The sequence below is a fragment of the Malaya genurostris genome, chromosome 3 (genome assembly GCF_030247185.1).
Source record: "Malaya genurostris strain Urasoe2022 chromosome 3, Malgen_1.1, whole genome shotgun sequence".
NCBI classification, from domain to species: domain Eukaryota; kingdom Metazoa; phylum Arthropoda; class Insecta; order Diptera; family Culicidae; genus Malaya; species Malaya genurostris.
Window position 1 is genome coordinate 224,929,934 of NC_080572.1, and position 21,280 is coordinate 224,951,213.

General features: G+C 40.3%; 1 protein-coding gene across 9 annotated transcripts in view; it reads right to left on the minus strand.

Annotated features, from left to right (window-relative positions):
- The window catches only part of LOC131438707 (arginine-glutamic acid dipeptide repeats protein), a 139,975-nt gene that overhangs the window by 9,452 nt on the left and 109,243 nt on the right, over positions 1 to 21,280 (minus strand). For 2 of the 9 annotated variants that reach the window (XM_058608896.1, XM_058608898.1), the window contains exons 5-14: positions 16,793 to 17,014; positions 16,522 to 16,701; positions 8,891 to 9,607; positions 5,132 to 8,823; positions 4,637 to 5,059; positions 4,239 to 4,292; positions 1,078 to 1,173; positions 937 to 1,013; positions 365 to 408; positions 157 to 268 (exon numbers count right to left, since the gene is read on the minus strand). In XM_058608896.1, coding sequence (XP_058464879.1) covers positions 157 to 268; positions 365 to 408; positions 937 to 1,013; positions 1,078 to 1,173; positions 4,239 to 4,292; positions 4,637 to 5,059; positions 5,132 to 8,823; positions 8,891 to 9,607; positions 16,522 to 16,701; positions 16,793 to 17,014 — 5,617 coding nt within the window. Of the gene's footprint in view, positions 1 to 156; positions 269 to 364; positions 409 to 936; positions 1,014 to 1,077; positions 1,174 to 4,238; positions 4,293 to 4,636; positions 5,060 to 5,131; positions 8,824 to 8,890; positions 9,608 to 16,521; positions 16,702 to 16,792; positions 17,015 to 17,839; positions 17,962 to 21,280 lie in introns of those variants that run through there. The other 7 variants (XM_058608904.1, XM_058608899.1, XM_058608897.1 and 4 more) reach the window with 7 other exon arrangements.

Sequence of the window (21,280 nt, forward strand, 5' to 3'; positions counted from 1 at the left end):
TGTGGAGATGAATCGATGAAGTTTTGGTCAGTCCCACCGCGTTTTAAAATGGCAAATACAAAATAGACACAGGATGTGTGAGTGAGGATGTCCGTATGTCAAAGAGCAGAAGGTAGAAACTTTCGAGAAAGCTAAATTCCTTGAATACAAACTCACGTGGTAGTTGAAACCCGGCCAACGCCGCTGCCGCCGCCGTGTCTTGCTGCTGTTGCGAGTGCAAATGCAGATGCGTATGGGAGTGAGCGTGGTATTCACCAGCCAAGCGCAACTGTAACAAGTGAACAGACGATAACCACACACAACAAAAATAGGAACGGGTACAAGTGGAAATTTGTTCTGAGGGGTATTGTTTGCTGATACGTACCATCGGATCGGCCGGATCTAGCCCAATGGGATGTGGCAGCAAGCCTGATTGTATGTTTGTTTTGTTTGGATTCATAGCAAGTCAGTTTTTAGAGTGCCACGATCCGAGGAAGCGCGCACCACGAAGAGAGCAAGCCACGTCAGACGACAACAACCGGGCGTGGTGTGAGGATTGTTATTTTTTTTTTCAAAGAGAAATGTGCATTTGTTGACATTGAATTATTTTGATATTTGTATTACGGAGTAAATCCCACCATTTTGCATTCGTATGCCATGTTTGAAAAATGTTTGTCACGTTATCAATCGGTACCATATTTTTTATTGAGTTCATTTGAAAAAAGCAAAATTATTAGTTTTTGATTTATAAATGATCGCAAAACGTGTATTTTTATCCAAGTACGAGGCATTTTTTTCATGATGGAGCGTGTGTTTTTACAAGTGTTTTATTTTTCCGTAATTCGGCAGGTACCACATAGAAGTAAAAATTTGAGATGTCAACAAAACATCGGAGAGAAAGAAGGTGAAAGAAAATAACAAGTTATGGCATAAAGTGGAACATTTGTGATCGCATACCTATTCGCTCCCGTTCGAGCTGTGCCAGGGCGGCCGGATTGCCGTACAGTGCTGGGAATTGTGATGGGTGCATTCCCCTAAAATTATTTACAGATAACATTAGATATATTGTTCATATGAATGACCATAGGCGAAACTTACCTCATCCTGTAGTACTCCATCCAGTGCGGTTCTAACCGTGATGGGCCAACGCCCTGCTGATTCTTTAGATCGTCAAACTCCCTAAAAAAGATGTCCCTGTTAATCGTAGAAGATCGGCAAAATTCGATCAATATCACTTTGGAAATAGTCTTTATTTTATATTGCATTTATAGCGGGGATGGTAACTTAAACAAGCTCCAATTAAAAGGTTGATGACAGGTTAACATAAATTATGAGCATATACTGTTACGTGATGTTGATGGAATGATTCTGGATGAAGGTAATTAAAGGTAATTAGCAAAATTATGCATTCGGTTTTAGCGGTCTATTAAATAAGAAATGGTTGTTTTTACTGCCCGACGTTTCGACCACTGGTTATGGTCTTTTTCAAGGGAAGTATCTTATCGTTCAGATGAGGAACGATATTTCCCTTGAAAAAGACCATAGCCAGTGACCGAAACTTCGGGCAGTATAAAACAGCCGATCTTATTTAATAGATCGCTAAAGCCGAATATATTATAGTTGCTAATGTCTTGTGTTTTTAATAGATCGTTCAAAGTACTAATGAAACTTGCAATCATATTTGACTAATGTTATTTGGCGTAAAAATCATGAGATAAAATATATTTATATATGCATTCAAACACATAAAAATAATAAAAAGGCTTGGCAAACATATTGTCATTAACATTAGATTACGAATATCACTGAGATATCATTATTTATTTTTAAATTATTTGTAAGCCAAAGTTAGCTTCCTCCACAATAAGAAAATGTTTAATCGTGATTGATGTTGTCGAAAGTAGAGACAATTTACTTACGTTTAATTCGTTGTTAACAAATAGCAAACCTAATGTTCTTATTATAAACAAGCATTCTGAAAAAAATACTAAACTTTCAAACGTTATACGTTACTAAATCAATTATGTCATATAACGAGATCCAATACATCTAATCACCTTATCTATTAAGAAAAAACAAAGTTTTGTTCGTTGTGTACTTGAGTAAAGGTCATTTCGCCGACAGTCATTTCGCCGACAGTCATTTCACCGAAAGCCGTTTCATCGAAAGTGGAACTTCAACAAATTGATCTTAATAATAATTCCAAGTAACACACAAAAACTTTTCAAATATCCTACTGCGTGATAGATTGAAGTCAAACCCTAATGATACGCGTTCGAATGATCTCTGCAAGCTAATCAGAGCATTGTTAGCACCGTAAAGAGCACGGAGTCGGACGTTGATATAAATTTCGCGGAGCAAAGCAGAGCTGTCAATCTTTTCATTCAGGACATCTACTATTATGAAACATCTCGTCGAACTTATAGTGTATCGAGACCGATTAGTAACCCGTGACTTTCGTCGCTTGGTAATTGGTGTGGATTTTTCCACGGTAAGAGCCGACTAGCGAAGTGAATGAATCTGCGTTGTATCGATCCGATTCTATAAGCACCGGTTAGATAGTGAGGATTCCAAATGACAGAACAGTACTCCAGGGTTGAACGAACGAGTGAACAGTACAGAGATTTTAAGCAGTATACGTCTGTAAAATGTTTAGCCATCATCATTGCAAACCCTAAGCTCCAAGAAACTTTATAAACAATGTAGCTGATGTGTTGCTTGAATGTCAGTTGCTCGTCGAGAAGAACACCAAGCACTCGTCGTCCTAATGATCGGGGATCCTCCAGGAAGTATTCGTAATGAAATGGCTCTTTTTTCTTCCAGAGCGTAATGGTCGAACATTTGTCATCATTCAATTTCACACGGCTAACTTTACACCAGTCGGCGAAGCTCAACAACTGTTGTTGTAGAAAACCTGTATCTTCTGGGCTTCGGATGTCATCTTAAAGTCATCAGCAAACGATAGACGAAGACCCTTTAGAGTAAAGTTGACGTCGTTGAAGTACAGTGAAAAAATTAAAGCCCCAAGATGGCTACCGTGCGGAATTCCGGACGAAGTGATAAACTTATTGGAAACGTGTTCGCCGATTTTTACTGCTAAGCGACGATCCATAAGATATGATTGCAGCCATCGAGGGATGTTAGAACCGAATCCAAGTCATTCCAATTTAGCAATTGTCATAGCGTGGGTAATTATGTCAAAGGAATAGCGCGTATTGGAATTGATTTGAAATAAAGAAAAATGAAAGATGATAGTGTTCACCTGAAATATTTTCTATTTAAAATAACAAATAAATTCAACTACTTGCCCCGTGATCATTTCAGAAAGAATATTCTCCTGAATAATTTCTTTAGATTGATTTACGATCCTTAAAACGGTATTTCCAGGAAAACTAGTGGACTTCATTAACTACTAAGCATCAAAACCTTTGCTTTGGTGTATCTACCAGTCAAATTTTTACGGTACTTTCCCGTTAACTGAGCGCAAACGAAAACACGTCTGATACGCAGTGCTTGGAAAACGAATGTACTGAACATTCTTTATTCACTGAATGCACCAACTATTGGGCCATTCCTCAGCCACTTCAGGGTAGACCCGTTCGGTGAAATGACCCATTCATTGAAATGTCCTTCGGCCAAATTAACGATTTTTTTATTCTTGTTAAGACGTAGAGCCGTCTTGAGCTAGTTTTAAATTTGATCAGTATCTAGCGGGGAAAATAGATTGTAAAAATGACACGCGAATGCAACTATTTAATTAAAACCGCGAAAATATTACCACAGAGACGGGACTAGAACCCGTAGCTAGCTCCTATCCGGGAAAATTGTTTTGCTTATTAAACCTTGTTCTTTCGATAAAACGGCCTTTGGTGAAATGATCCGCTCCCCCTAAAATTTTATATTTTGTGGATATTGTCTATTTCCTCTCTAATATTCGTTGGATGATTTAATCAACTTTGGGCTACCCTAGACGATCGTTACGCCAAATATCCTGCTATCAAATATGGTCATGTTTCAGGTGTCACATCGACAAAAATAGAATACACCAAATGGGGTATGTGTATGATGAATACATTGGATACAAAAACTTGCAACGGAATAATGTTAACCAACGTGGACCAAAAATTTCAAAACAAAAGTGAGATATAGAATCAAGATTTCTAGAATGTCGGATAACATAAAGCAACAAGCACGAATGTGAATGTGAGTTGGAGAGATGGTAGATAAATAGCTAGGGAAAACAAGGAACTTTGCTGTACCTTTCTCTATTATAAAGTGGATGATATGGTGATGGTACCATCGTTTCCACAGGACTATAAATAAACCGTGAGACGGAAAACAAAAAAAGAAAGAAAGAAGAAAACAGAATAATCACAATCGATTCAATAAGCATTCAACATAGTCAGTAGAATTCGAAGGTGATTGTTGTAAACGGGGATCGGAGAGAAATATGCTCTGCGAGTTTAACGTTAGAGCAAAAATTCTATTTCAATGCGCTCTTATTTGCTCTCACTCTATCTATCTTTCTCTTTCTCTGATCGATGGTTCTTGAAAATGTAAAAAAACAGCTATTTGATACTTCGAGCGTACAGATGCGGCGATCCGTCATGTACGGTAATGCTTGACAGATTATTTATTGGAAATATTCAAAACGTACCTGAAACCAACGTGCGGTCTCGCGTACTCCGAGAGTTGACGCAGAGCGGGTGTATCCGGGTATGGCTTAATGTCCGGTTTCATTTGAGGTTGCTGCGATGAAGGATGGCCTGGATGACCTATTGGGCCACCCATACCGCCTGGTCCAACCTGTTGCTTTCCATGCTGCTGTGCCGCTTGTGCGGCAGCCGCTGCCTGCTGCTGTTGATGTTGATGTTGCTGTTGGTGTTGCTGCTGTTGGGCTTGTGCCGCTTGTTGCTGCTGTTGCTGTGCTTGTTGGGCTTTGCGTTCTCGCTCTTTCTCTGCCAATTTGCGATCACGATCTTCTCGTTTACGAGCTAATTTTGAATCTGGGGTAGGCTTAAATTCCAAATCCGTCCGACAGCACGAGTTGTAATCCCCTCGATCACATCGTCGTACAAAGCTAAAATAATAGTTGATTAACAACACTTTTTTGTTGTGTGGCTTTTTACAGTAGAAATAAGATGGCACTTACATAGCGGACTGTGAACGGTGACACTCGGTGTCGTCTGGTTTTGCTTCGGGGCTTGGTCCCCGATTGACATCGTGCACTGGCGACGGCGGCTCCGGATCGGGATCGATATCTAATGTTTCGATATGCACCGGTTCGTTCGGGTGGGAATGATGCGGCGGCCCATGATGCCCTGGTGGTGGTCCATGACCTGAATGGTGACCAGGATGTCCGGGAGGAGGTCCTAACCCCACGCCGCCAGCAGCCGCGTGAGCATGTGCTCGCAGCGCATCCATATGGCTAGTTTTGCCACTGACTTGCAGTTGGTTCTCGATAAAGGGATTATGCGGCCCCTGAGGATACGGTGATGGATGATGTGGATTACCTTGGAAGGGACTCCCACTAAGTGGTCCACCGGGCTGCCCCACATTGCTTGGAGATGGTCCACCGGGACCGCTACTGCTTTGGCTATTATTACTATTGTTTGATCCACCAACAGATCCGGGCGTTTTCGAACCCGATCCCGATAACGAGGAGGATGACGATGATGAGTTTTGGGGTGGTTTTGAATTATTCTTGTTTTTATCATGTGCGTTTCCATGAATTTGAGAGTCTTCCGGGCGTGGTGGTGGAATGCTTGTGGGATGACCATGCAGCATCGGATTGTCCAATGGTGATCCTGCAGGTTTCATGTACGAGAAACCTGGACCATAGGCTGGCCCGTATGGGTACGGTGCAAAGAATGGATTGTGATGATGGGGATTGTACAAGGATGGATGAACTAGTGGATACGCTTGCGAAGGGTGCATCACAGAACCGGGCATTCCTGGAATCGGTCCTGTCATCTGGAGGGGTAGAGGCATCTGCGGATGACGCATAACCGGTGGTGACGCTCCTGGTCTGAATGGATGACTTGGCGGAGGAGACCGTTGACCAGATTGACTATACATTTTACTCAACGGGCTAGAGATGAGCGAGGAAGTTGATGCCGACGAAGATGGCGGTGGAGTCATGTGTGGTGACTGCTGTCGCATTAATTGTCGTTCGCGTTCGGATGCGGCTGCGACGGCTGCTGCCGCGGAAGATCCCGGTTGATGATGGCTTAAATGCATCGGACTAGCCCGACTTAGACTGGAATTAGCCGAGTTCGCCGGTGAACTAGATCGATGATGATGTGAGGAAGGAAATCCTGGACCACCGGGCTGTTGAACACTAGGACTGGATCGACTGAGGCTAGATGGAGCTGTTGGGGTGGAGGGAGATTGTGCCAACGGACTAGGCTGATGGAGCGATGTCGGAGGATGGTGACTGGGAGGGTTATTGGACACTGAAGGCGATCGGCGTCCTGCTCCTGCTACTTCCATCAAACTACCCAGAGCCGAAGGTGTTGGACCTCCTAGAAGTGGAAGGGCACCAGCTGGTCCACCTAAACTTGGTGGTAATAGTCCTGCATGTCCCAGCGGTCCCGATAGATGCGCCGGATGATGAGGCGGTAGTTGCATTCCTGGATGTCCAAGATGAAGTGGAAGAGGATGCGAGAGCATTCCGTGTGAAGGATGAACTCCTTGCAGTAGAGAATTGATTGGAGATGCTCGAGTCGGTGGCAGATCTCGTGGATGTGGCGGATCGGAAGGGCGCATCGGTGCTGGAGATTGAGAGTTCGTGTTGGCAGTTGTTGATGTCGAAGTTGAAGCCGAATTCGATGTTGGCGTATTCGGTTGATGTCGAGAACTTTCCGATGATGGTGGAGGCTGCCGGTGGGAAGAAGACAGATATGGACTACTTGGCATGTGTGATGCTAAACTGCTATTTGGTAACATGTGAGGTGGTTGCTGTTGTTGAGGCTGAATTGAAGGCGGCAACTGTCCTGTTTGCGATGGGTGCATAGAATGGGCTGAAAGGGGTCCTCCTGGCTGCTGATGTGAGCCGGCAACGCCTTGTCCAGAGGACGCAGGATGATTTGATTGAGATGTAGGTACAGGCGAGGAATTCGAACCTAGGAGGGACGGGTGGTTACTGGGCATTAATCCAGGATTTACGATACCCGGATGACCTGAATAGCCACTAGGTGGCATATTAGGAGGAGGACCAGATTGAGGTGATGCTATGCTTCCATGCAACGGAGGTTGCGAATTGCTGTTGCTTCCTTGACTGTCCTGATTCGGTGTGATTGCAAGCCGCGAGGACGCTGAAACATCCAACGGATTTTGATCAGCTAATGGCGAATAGGTGGAACTTTTCATGAGATTGTCTGCCGAAAAGCTGCTCTTCATACCTGACATCGACTCTGGTGGAAGATATTTCAAATCTTGCGGTTGCTGTTGTGTTTGTTGCGAGGCCGACTGTTGGCTATGCGCCATAAGACCTTGGTGGGAATGCTGTTGATTACTTGACATACCAAATGGAGGCGGATGACCTTGATATTTTCCCATTGGTTCAAACTTCATCATTCCCGATGGGTCATATTGTTGCCGCAACATGCTCAATTGGTCTGGATAGTGGCTCTTTGGCATTAGTGGCAAACCAGGTGGGGCTCCACTATCCGATGCTGGTGACTGTGCGAACTTGGAACGCTCGTCCACTCCAGGATATTTCATGTTCAGCCCTACCAAGTCTTGCGGATAACCTTTCGGAAGTTGACCATCCGGAGGACCTCCAGGGCCCGAGCTAAGATGTCCAGATTGTGGTGCGATTTTCATAGATAGTGCACTGTCTTGTGGAGGATACTTTCCAGGTTCCATAAATCGTTTCATGTCATATTCCAGCGGTTCGTCTTGTCCAAATTTCATTACATTATCACTTGATTGCGGTGGGTATTTCATATCTCCGTACTTCATACCATCATCAGCAGATCCATATTTAATATGACTCTCATAAGCGGGTTTCATTGCTAAATTCTCTGGGTCGTATTTCGTACCATCAGAAGGAATATCTCCATGTCCTGGTGTTCCAGTTTCTCTCATTAGTTTTGCCTCCGATTTCACTTCAATCTTCAGTTTAAGATCTTGCGGTTGTTCAATCGACTGCTGTTGATTCTCTGAAAGTTCTTCTCCAGGCTCTTTTTTGATAAATACGTCTTTTGTGTTAAATTCTGGGGCTACAGCACCACTTTGGGCATTAATTTCCTGTTTCATGTTAGCAAGTTTAGAGAGCATCTCCTGTTCATTGGGAGCTTGTCCTGGCGTAGGATGAATCAGTCCGGTGACAGCCTCGGGTGCTAGTACAGGTGCATTAGGAAGCATTTCTGGGATCTTCTCTGGTGGCTCTTCAGTTACCGTAGTAGGAATAGCGGCCATCGTTTCCTCTGGTGTTGGAATCGTCGCCGGAGCTGGCGTAGCTACCGGGGTTGGCGTTCCAGTAGAAGGTGGAGTGATATCTTCCGTTTCGGGCAGCTTCGCAGCATCGGCTGCGGTAGGCAAAGCTGCAGTAACTGCAGCTGCCACTGCCGTAACCGTACCATCTTCTTCTTTTTCATCCCCTGTTTTCGTGATCGATGAAGCCGGGTTACTACTTTCAGGAGATTCGGTAGCCATCGGTTCGGCTGTTGGTCCAAGGGAAAGTGGATCTTTCTCCTCCTCCTTAGAGGACGGAGCCGTTGGTGTAGCTGCCGCTGCACTAACATTGATGCTAACCTCTGTGGCCGCTTCACTGTTTGATTCGGCTTCATCCAGCACCGATCCCGGTCGACTGTCAGTGGTGAAACTTTCTGTGGGACTCTGCATGGTAAAAAAAATTTTTCATTAGTGTTTTCAATTCAAATTAACACAAAATCAATAAACTCACATCAGATCGTTTCCGCTTTTGACTGTCCTTTTCGTCGCTTCCATCCGGATCCAATTCATTGATCCGCTTTTTACTTTTGTTCGGTGTATCCGTTTTGCTTTTACCTTTTTGCCCCTTTCCTGAGGACTCCTCCTTTTTGCTAGGTGTCTTGGGACTATCCACCGGTGTCGTTTCCGGTGTTTCGTTGCCGCCCCGCTTGGGACGTTTCCCGCTGGAAGTGTTATTATTAGCGTTGGCTTGTTGCTGCTGCTCTTTCGCAGTCGGTTTCTGGCGAGTTCTCATCCTCGAAGGTGAATCCTCACCGGTTTCACCTCCTCCTCCCACTGCTGCTGCCGCTGCTGAAGCCGTTGTTGCTCCAACTGCTGCTGCTGCTGCTACTGCTGCTGCTACCGTTGTCGTTACAGCTGCTGTTGCCGCTGCACTTTCTCTGATTGCCTTGGTGGCACTTGAGTCACTATCGCACTCACTTATATCGTCCTCGGTGACGGAACTATTCTCCTCCTTGGACACCGGTGAAGGCCGCGATGACTCGGTCACGGCCGGTTCGGGCGTTGATTCCTGTTTATTACTATTTGGCGGTGTATTGTTACTACTAGCATTACTGTTGGTACGCGTATTGCGTCTACGCAACGAGCCGGTCCGTCGACGGCGGTGCGGCCGGTTGTTGTTTGCACCCGGTGTTTTCTTCCACAAATAATAGAATTCCACTAGTTCCGGCTGCGGAAAAATATAAATAGTTTAGTTAGTTGAGTGCGACTTTCCGTTGACGAGTAACTGAATCGTACCTCAGAATTAGGTACATGGAAAATTGTGATCAAAATATAAAGCGTGTGACAATTATTCAACCGCACATAATAATTAACCAGGTGCGCTTTTACACCACTTATACCAAGACATACTACTAAACACTTGTGAAGTAACGATGTCCTTCTATTTGCATGACCGAAGACAGTTTACAATGACAATAAACTTTTATATGAGCTGATATTGCCACAGATAACATATATACAGGCTCGAACAAACTTTTTCAAAATCCTGTGTAAATTTCAAATTTGCTATACGTTGGAAACACTACCGCCACCTACTCGACTGTTCGCCGTGATCTTTCAAAACGTTCTACTACGTTCCGGAATGATAACAAAATCCTCCCGCCTGTTATATAAATATTCCAACTACAACAATTTTAACACTTATCACACGATTTTCAAGTGGTGGTCAAGACAACTTTAGTTCCATGTCGCATAGATCACACGGGAATTCGATCGAAATAAAACAAAAATAAACTTTTCATTTTAACCAACAGTAAAACAAAAATCTAGCGTGAAGTGAATGTTGCACCCAAAATTGTGGCTCAGTGAAAGCGGCACCCAAATCGTGGTGGAACCTCGTGTCGATCGTGGTGACGTCTGCAAGTGTTCGCCACGCTGATTGAGAAAATTTTACACACAGTTCATATGTGAGCCTGTATATCTTTTATCATTTCATCATTTTATCAACCGCCATTTTGCCGAATTGTACAATTGAAATGAAATAGACTTGATGATAAATGATCAATGAGCTCTATTGATGTTCAAAATCGTTTTGTTGGTCAAAAATCGTATATCATTCCGGATGTTTTTTCAAAAACTCTTCATTGTTTAAACTTTCCACATTAATCTATGAATCTAAGACCGAAATTTCCAGGAAAGCTACCGGACGTTAATAATCATAAAAGTCGAGTCGCGTAGCTTAACTGGTCTCACTTTCCCTACCGCGCAGGATGTTCTTTGACGTGAATAGGTTGTACTTTACTATGGGGCGGCGTCTTTTCAAAATTTACCCTCTGGGAGAGTTATAAGTTTTTGATTATGAATATCTCTAGTTTCATTTAACGCATCAACGTAATTTTTGCTACATGCCATCGGGAATATGATCAGCAATTTATGATGAAATTTTCAGTTGTATGACATAACCACAAACAATCTAAAAGTTGCGTGAAATGTATGGTATCAACAAGTGAAGGAAGGAGGAAAACTCATGACGCGTATTTCCCTTCTCGTACCCACGGGGACGGTTTCGAGGTAGTAAGAGGCATTTCATTACTGGGTAGCTTTGAAACACTTGAAAACACTTGAAATATTTCTTTCGTTCTAGCCTACGCATTCGACTGAGCTAAAACTGAGACTAGTAAAACAAGTGAGTAAAACAAGTGAATCTTACGCACTTCATTTTGGTTGGTTCAGGTCAAGGCTCGGTTCCAGAATAGGTGTTATAACCGTTACGTACACACTAAGATTCAATTCCGTTGTTCGGTATTTTTTTGACGAAAACTTTCGGTAATCAATAGAAATTACCGATATTTCGGTACATGGACGTCATTTTACAAAAATTATGCAATTTTTTTCCGGACGATCAGTGTTACGCAAGTTTTCATTAAAGAATTCTGTAAATAGATATACAATTCATAAGGTAGTCGCCGAGTATGGTAAAACCCTACCGTCCGTATGGTAAAATAATCTTAAAATAACCAAACTTCTGTAAATACTGATTGTCGTGAAAACTAACTGTCAAACAGTTGATAAAATGTCCAGTAAGTGTCTTTCTATTAACCAAATCGAAAAAAAATCTTGGAATGGATTGAGGTACAGGTGCTATAGTTTCTGAACATTAGAACCACTAAAAGCTTTTTGTTTACTTATAGGCAGAAAATAATTTTGTATCACTTGTCCACTTGCTGCCTACACAAATCGTTCGATGGTAATTTCTGGTGGACTCGACGGATTGTGCAGTGTTTTGGAATAAAACCATAGCCACAACAGGTTGGAATTTTCTTCATTCGTTTTTGTGAACATGTGTTGTTTTTTGAAATCCGAAAATAAAAGAATTTTAACCTAAGGAAAACAAACAAACAACAAATTACCGAACAATCAGTTAGATCCATTTGGTTTACAGTTTACGGTAGTTGTTTGGCAGTTCAGCAATTACCGAACGATCGGTAATCAATTTGATTGCCGAACGTTCAGCTGTTGAAAATTCGGTAAAAAATTACCGAATTCTGCGAAATTTCCTAAGTGTGTAGCATCACATGCGTTAATTTTTTGTATGTTATAGGTGTTACAAAGTGTCACAGGCGTTAGATATAAGCGTTATGAAGCGTTACAAGCGCTACATTTTTGTAAGTTGTAGGTGTTACGAAGTGTTACATACGTTACTTTTTTATAAATAATATGTGTTACGAAGCGTTCCATTTTTGTACTTTAGAGGTGTCACGAAGCGTTACATGGGTTACTTTTTTCTACATTATAGGTTATAGAGCAAATTATAGAATCGTTATTTTTTGTATGTTATAGGTGTTACGAAGTGTTATATGCGTTACTTTTTTATAAGTAATATATGTTACGAAGCGTTACATGCATTACATTTCTGTACGTTCGAGTTGTTACGAAGCGTTACTGTTTTGTACATTAGAGATTGCGTTACTTTTTTCTACATCATAGGTGTTATGTAACGTTATAATCGCTTTTTTTTAAATGTTATAGGTGTTGCGTAGTGTTACAAGCGTCACTTTTTTGTAAGTTGTAGATGTTACGAAACGTTACTTTTTTGTAAATTATAGGTGTTACGTAGCGTTGTTTGCACTACCCTTTTTGTAAGTTATAGGTGTTACGAAGCGTTACTATTTTGTAATTAATAGATGTTACGTAGCGTTACTTGAACTACTTTCTTTAAGTTATAGGTGTTACAAAGCGTTACATGCGTTACTTTTTTGTACATTATAGGTGTAATATAGCGATACAATCGTTATTTTTTGTATGTTATAGGTGTTACGAAGTGTTACATGCGTTATATTTTTGTACGTTAAAGGTGTTACGAAGCGTTGCATGCGTTACTTTTTTGTAAATTGTAGATGTTACGAAGTGTTACATGCACGTTACATTTTGTATGTTATATGGTCTGTTCTTGACTATAGTTATAGATTCAGTATTCAGCTTAAAAAACAGAATACAGTTCCAGATTTCAGCTTCAAATGAAGCAGGAATATTTTGCCGTATATGAATTTTGATCATTACCAATCGAAAAAGACATCACGGTTGCACCATTTCGTGACGAAAAAGTTTATTAATTCAATATTGTTTAATAGTGAATGAAATGTCAAAACCAATTGAACATGATGCCCACTTGGAGGGGGAAACTTCCCTATATTTTAGGTGTTGTTTTTTTTTCTGATGGAATAAAACATCGCCTATGAACAACACGACAATCAAACTAGCAAATCGTTCAAAGCTGGGTGCAGAATTAGAGTAAAATGGCTTGATATTGTGTGTTTTTACCACTGGAATCGGAAATTATAAACATGAATACAAGTGGATTGATTCTTCGGAAATGTTGGCGTCCTCGTTCTGAACGTCCATCAACGTCAAATAACGAAGAAAATGTGTCAAAAATCAAGAAAAATGTGCTAGAAGAACGTCATATGACTGAAAGAGGGATTACTCGTGACTTAAATATCACTTGCGGGAGTCCATCCGTTAGAAAAGACCAGATTTGTGGAAAACCAACAATTGAATTCTTCAACACGACAATGCTCAATCGCACACGGTTCTTGCGGTATGCGGTTTTTTGACCAAGCATGGCATCACTGTCATCGTTCAGGCACCATATTCATCAGATCTGGCGCTGAGCAATTTTTTTCTGTTCCCACAACTCAAAGTGTCCCTTCGTGGTAAGCGTTTTAAATCGACTGAATCGGAAAAAGGGAATTCAGCTCCACGGGTCTACTAAGTGTGCTTCAAATGGAGCATATTTTGAAGATCAAATAAATTTGGAATAAAATTTAAATTAGTTTTTTTTTACAAAATCCGGGTCATTTTTATACAGATGGAATTGAATCGTATGTGGATAACTCTTTATCTTTTTTTATAAATATGAAAAAAGATATAGCATTCGCTCTAACTGTGGAAAAGTTTTCCAAGTGTCATATACCAATCGATTCTTCTCGACGAACTGAGCAAATGTCTGGGTGTGTAAAATTAAGAGGCTTGTTCTTAAAGATTTGACCAAACTGGTTGCAAACGAAAGGTCTTCCAAGTATCCAAGTTGTTTTTATCTTTAGATTTTATTATCACTTTCCGAATTATCAAAAAATTATGTAAAAAATTGCAGTTTTGGCAATATCTGTCACAATTAACCTTGTAAACTAAATACGTTTTGAAATTTTAATTCTACACAGTAATAGCTATTCAACAAGCCATAGATTGTAAAAATCCGTCCAGTTTACACGGAGATATCGATATTTTTGTGTAAGCGACTTTTCAATTTTCGACAGTGGTCCCAATTACAACAAAATGCGTTTTTTGTTTGCGTTTCAGAAGTTGATTTTGGAAGTTAAATGCCTTCAGAAGAAGTTTTGATTGGAATTGTTCCAAATTTAGATATCTTGTCAGATTGTAAGAATCCGTCAACTAATCACAGAAGTATCGATTTTTTGCCATATGTCAATAGTTGGGGTTTTGAACGAAGCACAATGAAATGACACTTGGAATCAAAATCAAACACAATTTTCAATACAATTATTTTTGAGTAATTGAAAGATTGAATATAGTACTCTTCTACATAGTATTTTGGCTCGATCTGTTTTTAGCACGGTCCCTTTTTGGCAACATAATTGTTATATTGGAAATTCTGCATTATCTTCGAATTCAAAGTGATAACCCTTACATTCTACAACTAAAATGATTGTAATTGTCTTGACTTACAACCACTGAAAAAACGAAATTTTCATATCGATTATTAGTACAAAAAACATGTGGATCGATGAAAAAGGTATCATCTCACTGCTACATGGATTAAGCACGTTTTTGCCTTTCTCATATAAAAAGGTTATGCAATTACTGTGAAAACCGACTTTTGAACCGAGGGCCGAATGCCATATACCATTCGACTCAGTTCGTTGAATACGCAAAATGTTTCTCTAACTTTTCTAGGAGATGGTTGAACCGATTTTAACAAACTTAGATTCAAATGAAAGGTCTTGTGTTCCCATACAAAATTTCTGAATATAATTTGGATCCGACTCCCAGTTCCGGAGTTATGGGGTAAAATGTGCAACAAAAATGAAAATATGTGTTCTAACTTTTCTCATAGATGGCGCGACCGATTTTCACTTAGGTTCAAATGAAAGGTCCTGTGGTCCCATATGGAGTTCTCAAATCTCATCCGAATCCGATTTCCGGATCCGGAAATATAGGGTAAAGTGTGTTAAAAATGTTATACCATTACTGAAAAGGACGAAAACCGTACAAAAATGTCTAAATCGACCTCAAATCTTCTCCAATTGATAGTTTTTATCAGTAGACGGTCAAACAAACCGATTTCGGTTATTCCTTTAAGAATCGAAGAACATTATTTTGAAGAATACCACAGTATCCTATATAATAGTATGATTAATATGAGAAAGGCATCATTACACCACTAGGTGGATTAAAACAGTTTTTTTTGTTTAGATTATATAGGTTTCAATCTTAGGTTGACAATCGAAACCAAGTAGGGTACGTGGAAGGTATCTAATGCTCAAACGCAAGGTTCGAGTCTTTTTATACGCAGGGCAAAGCAAAGCAAAGTCCTGGCACTACATTCCTTTCGTGGAATTTGGCCTTTCTGTTTCAACAGACTTCGCAGCCGATTCTTAGTGTACAGAATCATTGCATGGCTAGTACTATGGATCCTACTGACACTAAGAATCCTTCTAGGCCGGGGCTCGAACATACGACAACTGGCTTGTAAGGGACAGAGCTTTATTAGTCAAAAATTAAAGCTTATTTAGTCATTTTCATTGACTTAAAATATACGAAAATGACGAGAAATTAGTGTCACTCTTAGCTTCGCTCGCAAACTATGAGAACGAAGCGAGAATTAGTTTCAAAATTGTGTTCTTTCTTTCATTTGCCTTTTCAGCCATATGCTGTTTTCAGAGTTAATCCCATAGAATGCAGTGTCGGTATTCAACCGAAGCTTTGAAAATCGAAAATGGCAGATAAAGGTTTCACAATGACTTTTACCTGTTGGTGCTCGAATTTGTAGTAGTTTTGGTATCCAAAGAGGTTCTGGGATGTAATTACTGTAATTGGTCACATTTTAGTCACTCTATAGCCAAGCGTCACAGATTTTCAACACATCGATGAAAGAATCAGAGGGCTGATGCTCCCTGCAGGCGTTAGTTTGGTTTCGTCTTGTCATAGAGAAAAGAGTGACGTTGGCAATTATACTCTCTAATTTTTTCAATGCGAAACGGAAATGCTTTTTCTCTCTTCGTTTGTTCTAGTGTCGGTCATTTAGAAATGAGACAATAAAGTACTGTAAATGAGGTTGTTGGAATGGTTTCTTTCATTGAAAACGCGTGACAATTTTGAGCTCTGCGCAGGGATACGTAGCGCACAAAAAAATCACGTAAAAACCCCGTTACTTCAGAAACCCGCCAAAAAAATCGCTTAACTTCGGAAATCCGCGTGAAAAAGAAGACGAGTTACTACAAAAGTTGGCATTAAAAACAACCGTGTAACTTTGAAAACCCACGTAAAAGGAAACCGCATAAAAACGCGTAAAACACCTCAGTGTATTTAACATAGGACTTCAACTGTGATTGAGCCACTTACCGTAGTTCTGTGGGGCAGTAGATCCTTGTGTATACGAAAAAAATTCTTTCCAAATTGGCGAAGACCCTTGATGAAACGTTTGGTTTCCTCCTCGGTCCACTTCTTATCGATCCCTTTCGTCACCGGACACTTGAGTAGAGCTTCTAGTGCTTTACCGGCGTCATAACCAGAATCGTGTAGCTGAAAGGAAAAAAAAACAAAAAAAAAACATACCGTTAAAATTGGAATCTACCTTAGCCTCCTGTAATTGATTAATTGATTGGGCACTCACAACATCAAATGCATTTATCGTAGTATCGTCGCGACTAGCTGCCATGCAACCATCCTCTTCACACATGCCCTGAAATGCGGAAATAGACCGAGCAGCGGTCAGGTACATCAACAGATCGTTGTCAATGTAGATGCCGGGGGTCCACCTCGGATCCTCTAGGTCTCGATCTTCATCGTCCTCGGAGCGGTAGTTTTCAATTGGTTGATAGTCTGGTAATGTTGCCTGATAGTCACAGTATGTAAAAACAATACCATTAGCCACTAGCATATAGTAACATGTTATGTTACATGAACGTGTGTTCGTTGATTATACATAGTAAAATGAAGCATATGATGGTTACTACGAAATAAATTTGCTACAAGGATAATGAGATAGTGATATAGCAATCAATCAATTTGCAACTAAATCCAAATAGCAGTGGTTTTTTTTAATTAAAAGGTAAATTAAAATAGGAACGAAAAATAAACATGGCAAATTCAAGAACGAACAAGGTTAAGAACCATCAGAAGTGTACTCTACAATGTTACACGATTTGTGTGAAAGTGAAAATGTTGTTTTAAGATGTCAACAATACTCAAAATGCAGCAAAACAAAATATATATTTTTAGTCACATCTCTGCATTCCTCAAATTAACAAAAATTTTAAAATAAATCGAAAGAAAAAAATGCATATTTCGTTAGTATGGGTATGAAGAGCTTGTTCGGGTTAATGAACAACAAAGAAAACTGTCAGATTGTTCAGGATTATGAAATAGACTCTGAGTATGTTTCCGATGTTTAGTAATGTGTTGTGTGTTTAATTAGCTTGTGTTGAGGTACTTAAAATATTAGTAAAGAATTTGCAGTATGTTTATATCACAGAATAATGAATATCCAGAATGGTTATACATGAGTCATGCTGCCATGAAATCATAGTAAAATTAGACAATCTAATATGTATGTGCTGATGATGACTATGATGCTATCACAATAGGGATAACGATAGAACATTTCTTGGGGTGATCTATGAGGGTTAAAAACAATCTGAAATCAGTTTCGGTTCATTGCCTTTCTATGCGGGGTTCTCATCACCGCAATCTCGTTCAGGAAACAAATTTCCCAGTTGACTTATTTCGTACTGTGTTATTACGCAAAACACTTTTGTGAAGAAGATATTGCTAAACCTACTGAATATCAAGGATGCTACAAGAAAAAAAAAACTCTAATTTACTTATTACACTCACAGATCGACAACTTACACACGCGAGAATTTCTTTCTTTCTTTCTCCTCTTTGTTCTTTTCCCATAAGCAACCACCAACCATGGCAAGCGCTCCATTAAATCGAATAGAACTAATTAAAAGAACCGTTAAAATGCTTGAAACTCATTCTTAACATTCTTTCCTTTCACTCACTCTATGGTTTGTTCTTTCCACGGAATCTTGTTAGAAAAACCGCACGTTTCAAACAAGACTATGTTCGAAGAAAATTAAAAAAAAAAACGCCAAAACGAACAAATCACCTCCTGAGACCTGAGCGAGCGCGGCAGCACCACGTCCATTCCATTACTTATGGGCTAATTATACACTGTGAAAAATTTGAACAATTTTAAATTAATTACAAAGCAGAGCCAGTGAGCGGCGGCTGCTGCCAATCTGCAAGAGCTCTGGTTAAAAGAAAAAGATCCAAATAGGAAAACAACTGAAACGCATCTTGAAATTTCAACTGTTTAATTGCACACTGGCTGTTTTTCTCCTTAGATCAATTTAAGGGACAATGAGATGGTATACTTTCTTCGATTCATTTGTGTATGTTTGTCAGAAAAAAACGAATTACTTCATTTCATTGTCATTATCAGGGGCCGGTAATTGCTCAATAATGTAAACAGAAATGCTTCCCGTTTTGGGACACCCATTGCTTGAGCGATCAAATCAATTCTGTACGTATCAAGTAGGGTTGACTGATAATCCGAATTTCACACACTTAGACATTTTAAGAATGAATACAAATGTTATGGAAATTACTTTTGATCAACTGAATTTTATTTAGGTTTTTGAAAGAAAGTCATATTAAAGATAATCGCTACATAACATATCTGGGTTGGCGGTTCAACGCATACGGCGCTGGTCTTACAAAACCCGTTGTCATATGTTCGAGCCCCGACCTGAAAGGATTCATAGTGTCAGTAGGATCATTGTACTAGCCATGCAATGATACATTCTGTGCGCTAAGAATCGCCTGCGAAGTCTGTTGAATCAGAAAGGCCAAATTTCATAAAAGGAATGTAAATGCCAATACTTTGCTTTTTGCATAACATAATGGGTAAGATCTTATTTTAATTGTTTTGTTCCGTGAGACGAATGACCAAAACACTAAACACTATAGTATGAATAAAAGAATATTTTCTTTACGTTTCGCTCTCAACTCATCAGTGCGTTGGCAGTTTAAATTAAACTGACATTCGCATCTTAGCATTTTAACTTGAACCGCTAAGCAGACGCAAAATTTACTCTCATAGTTCTAAAAAATATTGTGATTTTATATTTCCTTATGATCAAAAAAGAACCGGAATTTTCATTTTAAAATTCCCGCGCTTGTCCAATCGGTAAACTTTTATTCTCTCAACGTTGGCAACACTTTTATACACATTCTGTCAAATTTTGATGCATATCGTACGATTAGTTTTTGTTTGGCGTCTATACAAAGAAATTGAAAAATTTTCGTGTGGCGATTTTTATAATGGATGAAAATTTAGAACAACGTGCGTGCATCAAATTTGGTGTTGCAAATGGATTTAAGTGTTCCGAAACGTTGAAAATGTTGGAAAAGGCCTTTGATGAATCGAGTCTAGGAAAAACACAGGCATACGAGTGGTATAAACGCTTCAAAGGCGATCGTACAAGCTTGGATCATGATGAGATCCCTGGCCGCCCAACAACATCCGTTACTGAAGAAAACATTGAATCGGCGAAGCAAATCGTGTTGTAAAATCGTTCTGTGCCGATTAGAGAGATTGCTGTGTTGTTGGGCATCTCTTATGGATCAGCCGAACACATTTAACTGATGTTTTGGGTTTGAAACGCGTCGCTTCTCGGCTGGTGCCAAAAAAGCTGAATTTCATTCAAAAACAGCGTCGTGTGTGCGTTGGTTGTGTCGCAGTTTTTGGCCAAAAACTCAACCAATATCATCAACCAAGCACCGTACTCTCCAGATATGGCCCCGTGTGACTTTTTCCTCTTCCCCAGACTCAAATTGCCATTGCGGGGAATGGCGTTTGAGCGTTTTGAGACCATAGAGACCATAAAAGAGAATTCGCTGCGTGAACTAAAGGCCATACCTTCAGCGGCCTATAAAACTTGTATGGAAAATTGGATCAAGCGTTGGTATGTATGTATTACCGCAGGAGGAGAGTACTTTGAAGGCGATAATAAGGAAATTTATGAAAAATTGAAATTTTGCGTTTTGCCTTTCTCATATAGAAAGGTTATGCAATCACTTGAAAAACCGACTAGTGAAAATTGGCCCGGAGGGCCAAGTGTCATATACCATTCGACTCAGTTCATCGAGCTGAGCAATGTCTGTGTGTGTAAATGTGTGTGTGTGTGTGTGTGTGTGTGTGTGTGTGTGTGTGTGTGTGTGTGTGTGTGTGTGTGTGTGTGTGTGTGTGTGTGTGTGTGTGTGTGTGTGTGTGTGTGTGTGTATGTGTGTGTGTGTGTGTGTGTGTGTGTGTGTGTGTGTGTGTGTGTGTGTATGTATGTGTGTGTGTGTGTATGTGTCAAATAATCTCACTAGGTTTTCTCGGAGATGGCTGAACCGATTTTGACAAACTAGGATTCAAATGAAAGGTCTCGTGGTCCCATACGGAATTCCTGAATTTCATCCGGATCCGACTTCCGGTTCCGGAATTATAGGGTAAAGTGTGTTCAATATTGTACACCGTCACATAAACCGGCGAAACAAAAAACGTGAAAATTTTTCTAAACTGGTCTCAAAACTACACAAATCGATAGTCATTATCAGTAGGCAACTAAACAAACCGATTCCGGCTATCCTGGTTCCCGGTATCCGGTTCCGGAAGTACCGGAAATAGTGGTCATATATACCAAAATGGTTCTCACTCACTTTTCTCAGCGATGGTTTGACCGATTTTCACAAACTTAGATTCAAATGAAAGGTCTCCCGGTCCCATACGGAATTTCTGAATTTCATCCGGATCCGACTTCCGGTTCCGAAATTATAGGGTAAAGTGTGTTCAATATTGTACACCGTCACTTAAACCGGCGAAGCAAAAAACGTGAAAATTTTTCTAAACTGGTCTCAAAACTACACAAATCGATAGTCATTATCAGTAGGCAACTAAACAAACCGATTCCGGCTATCCTGGTTCCCGGTATCCGGTTCCGGAAGTACCGGAAATAGTGGTCATATATACCAAAATGGTTCTCACTCACTTTTCTCAGGGATGGTTTGACCGATTTCCACAAACTCAGATTCAAATGAAAGGTCTCGT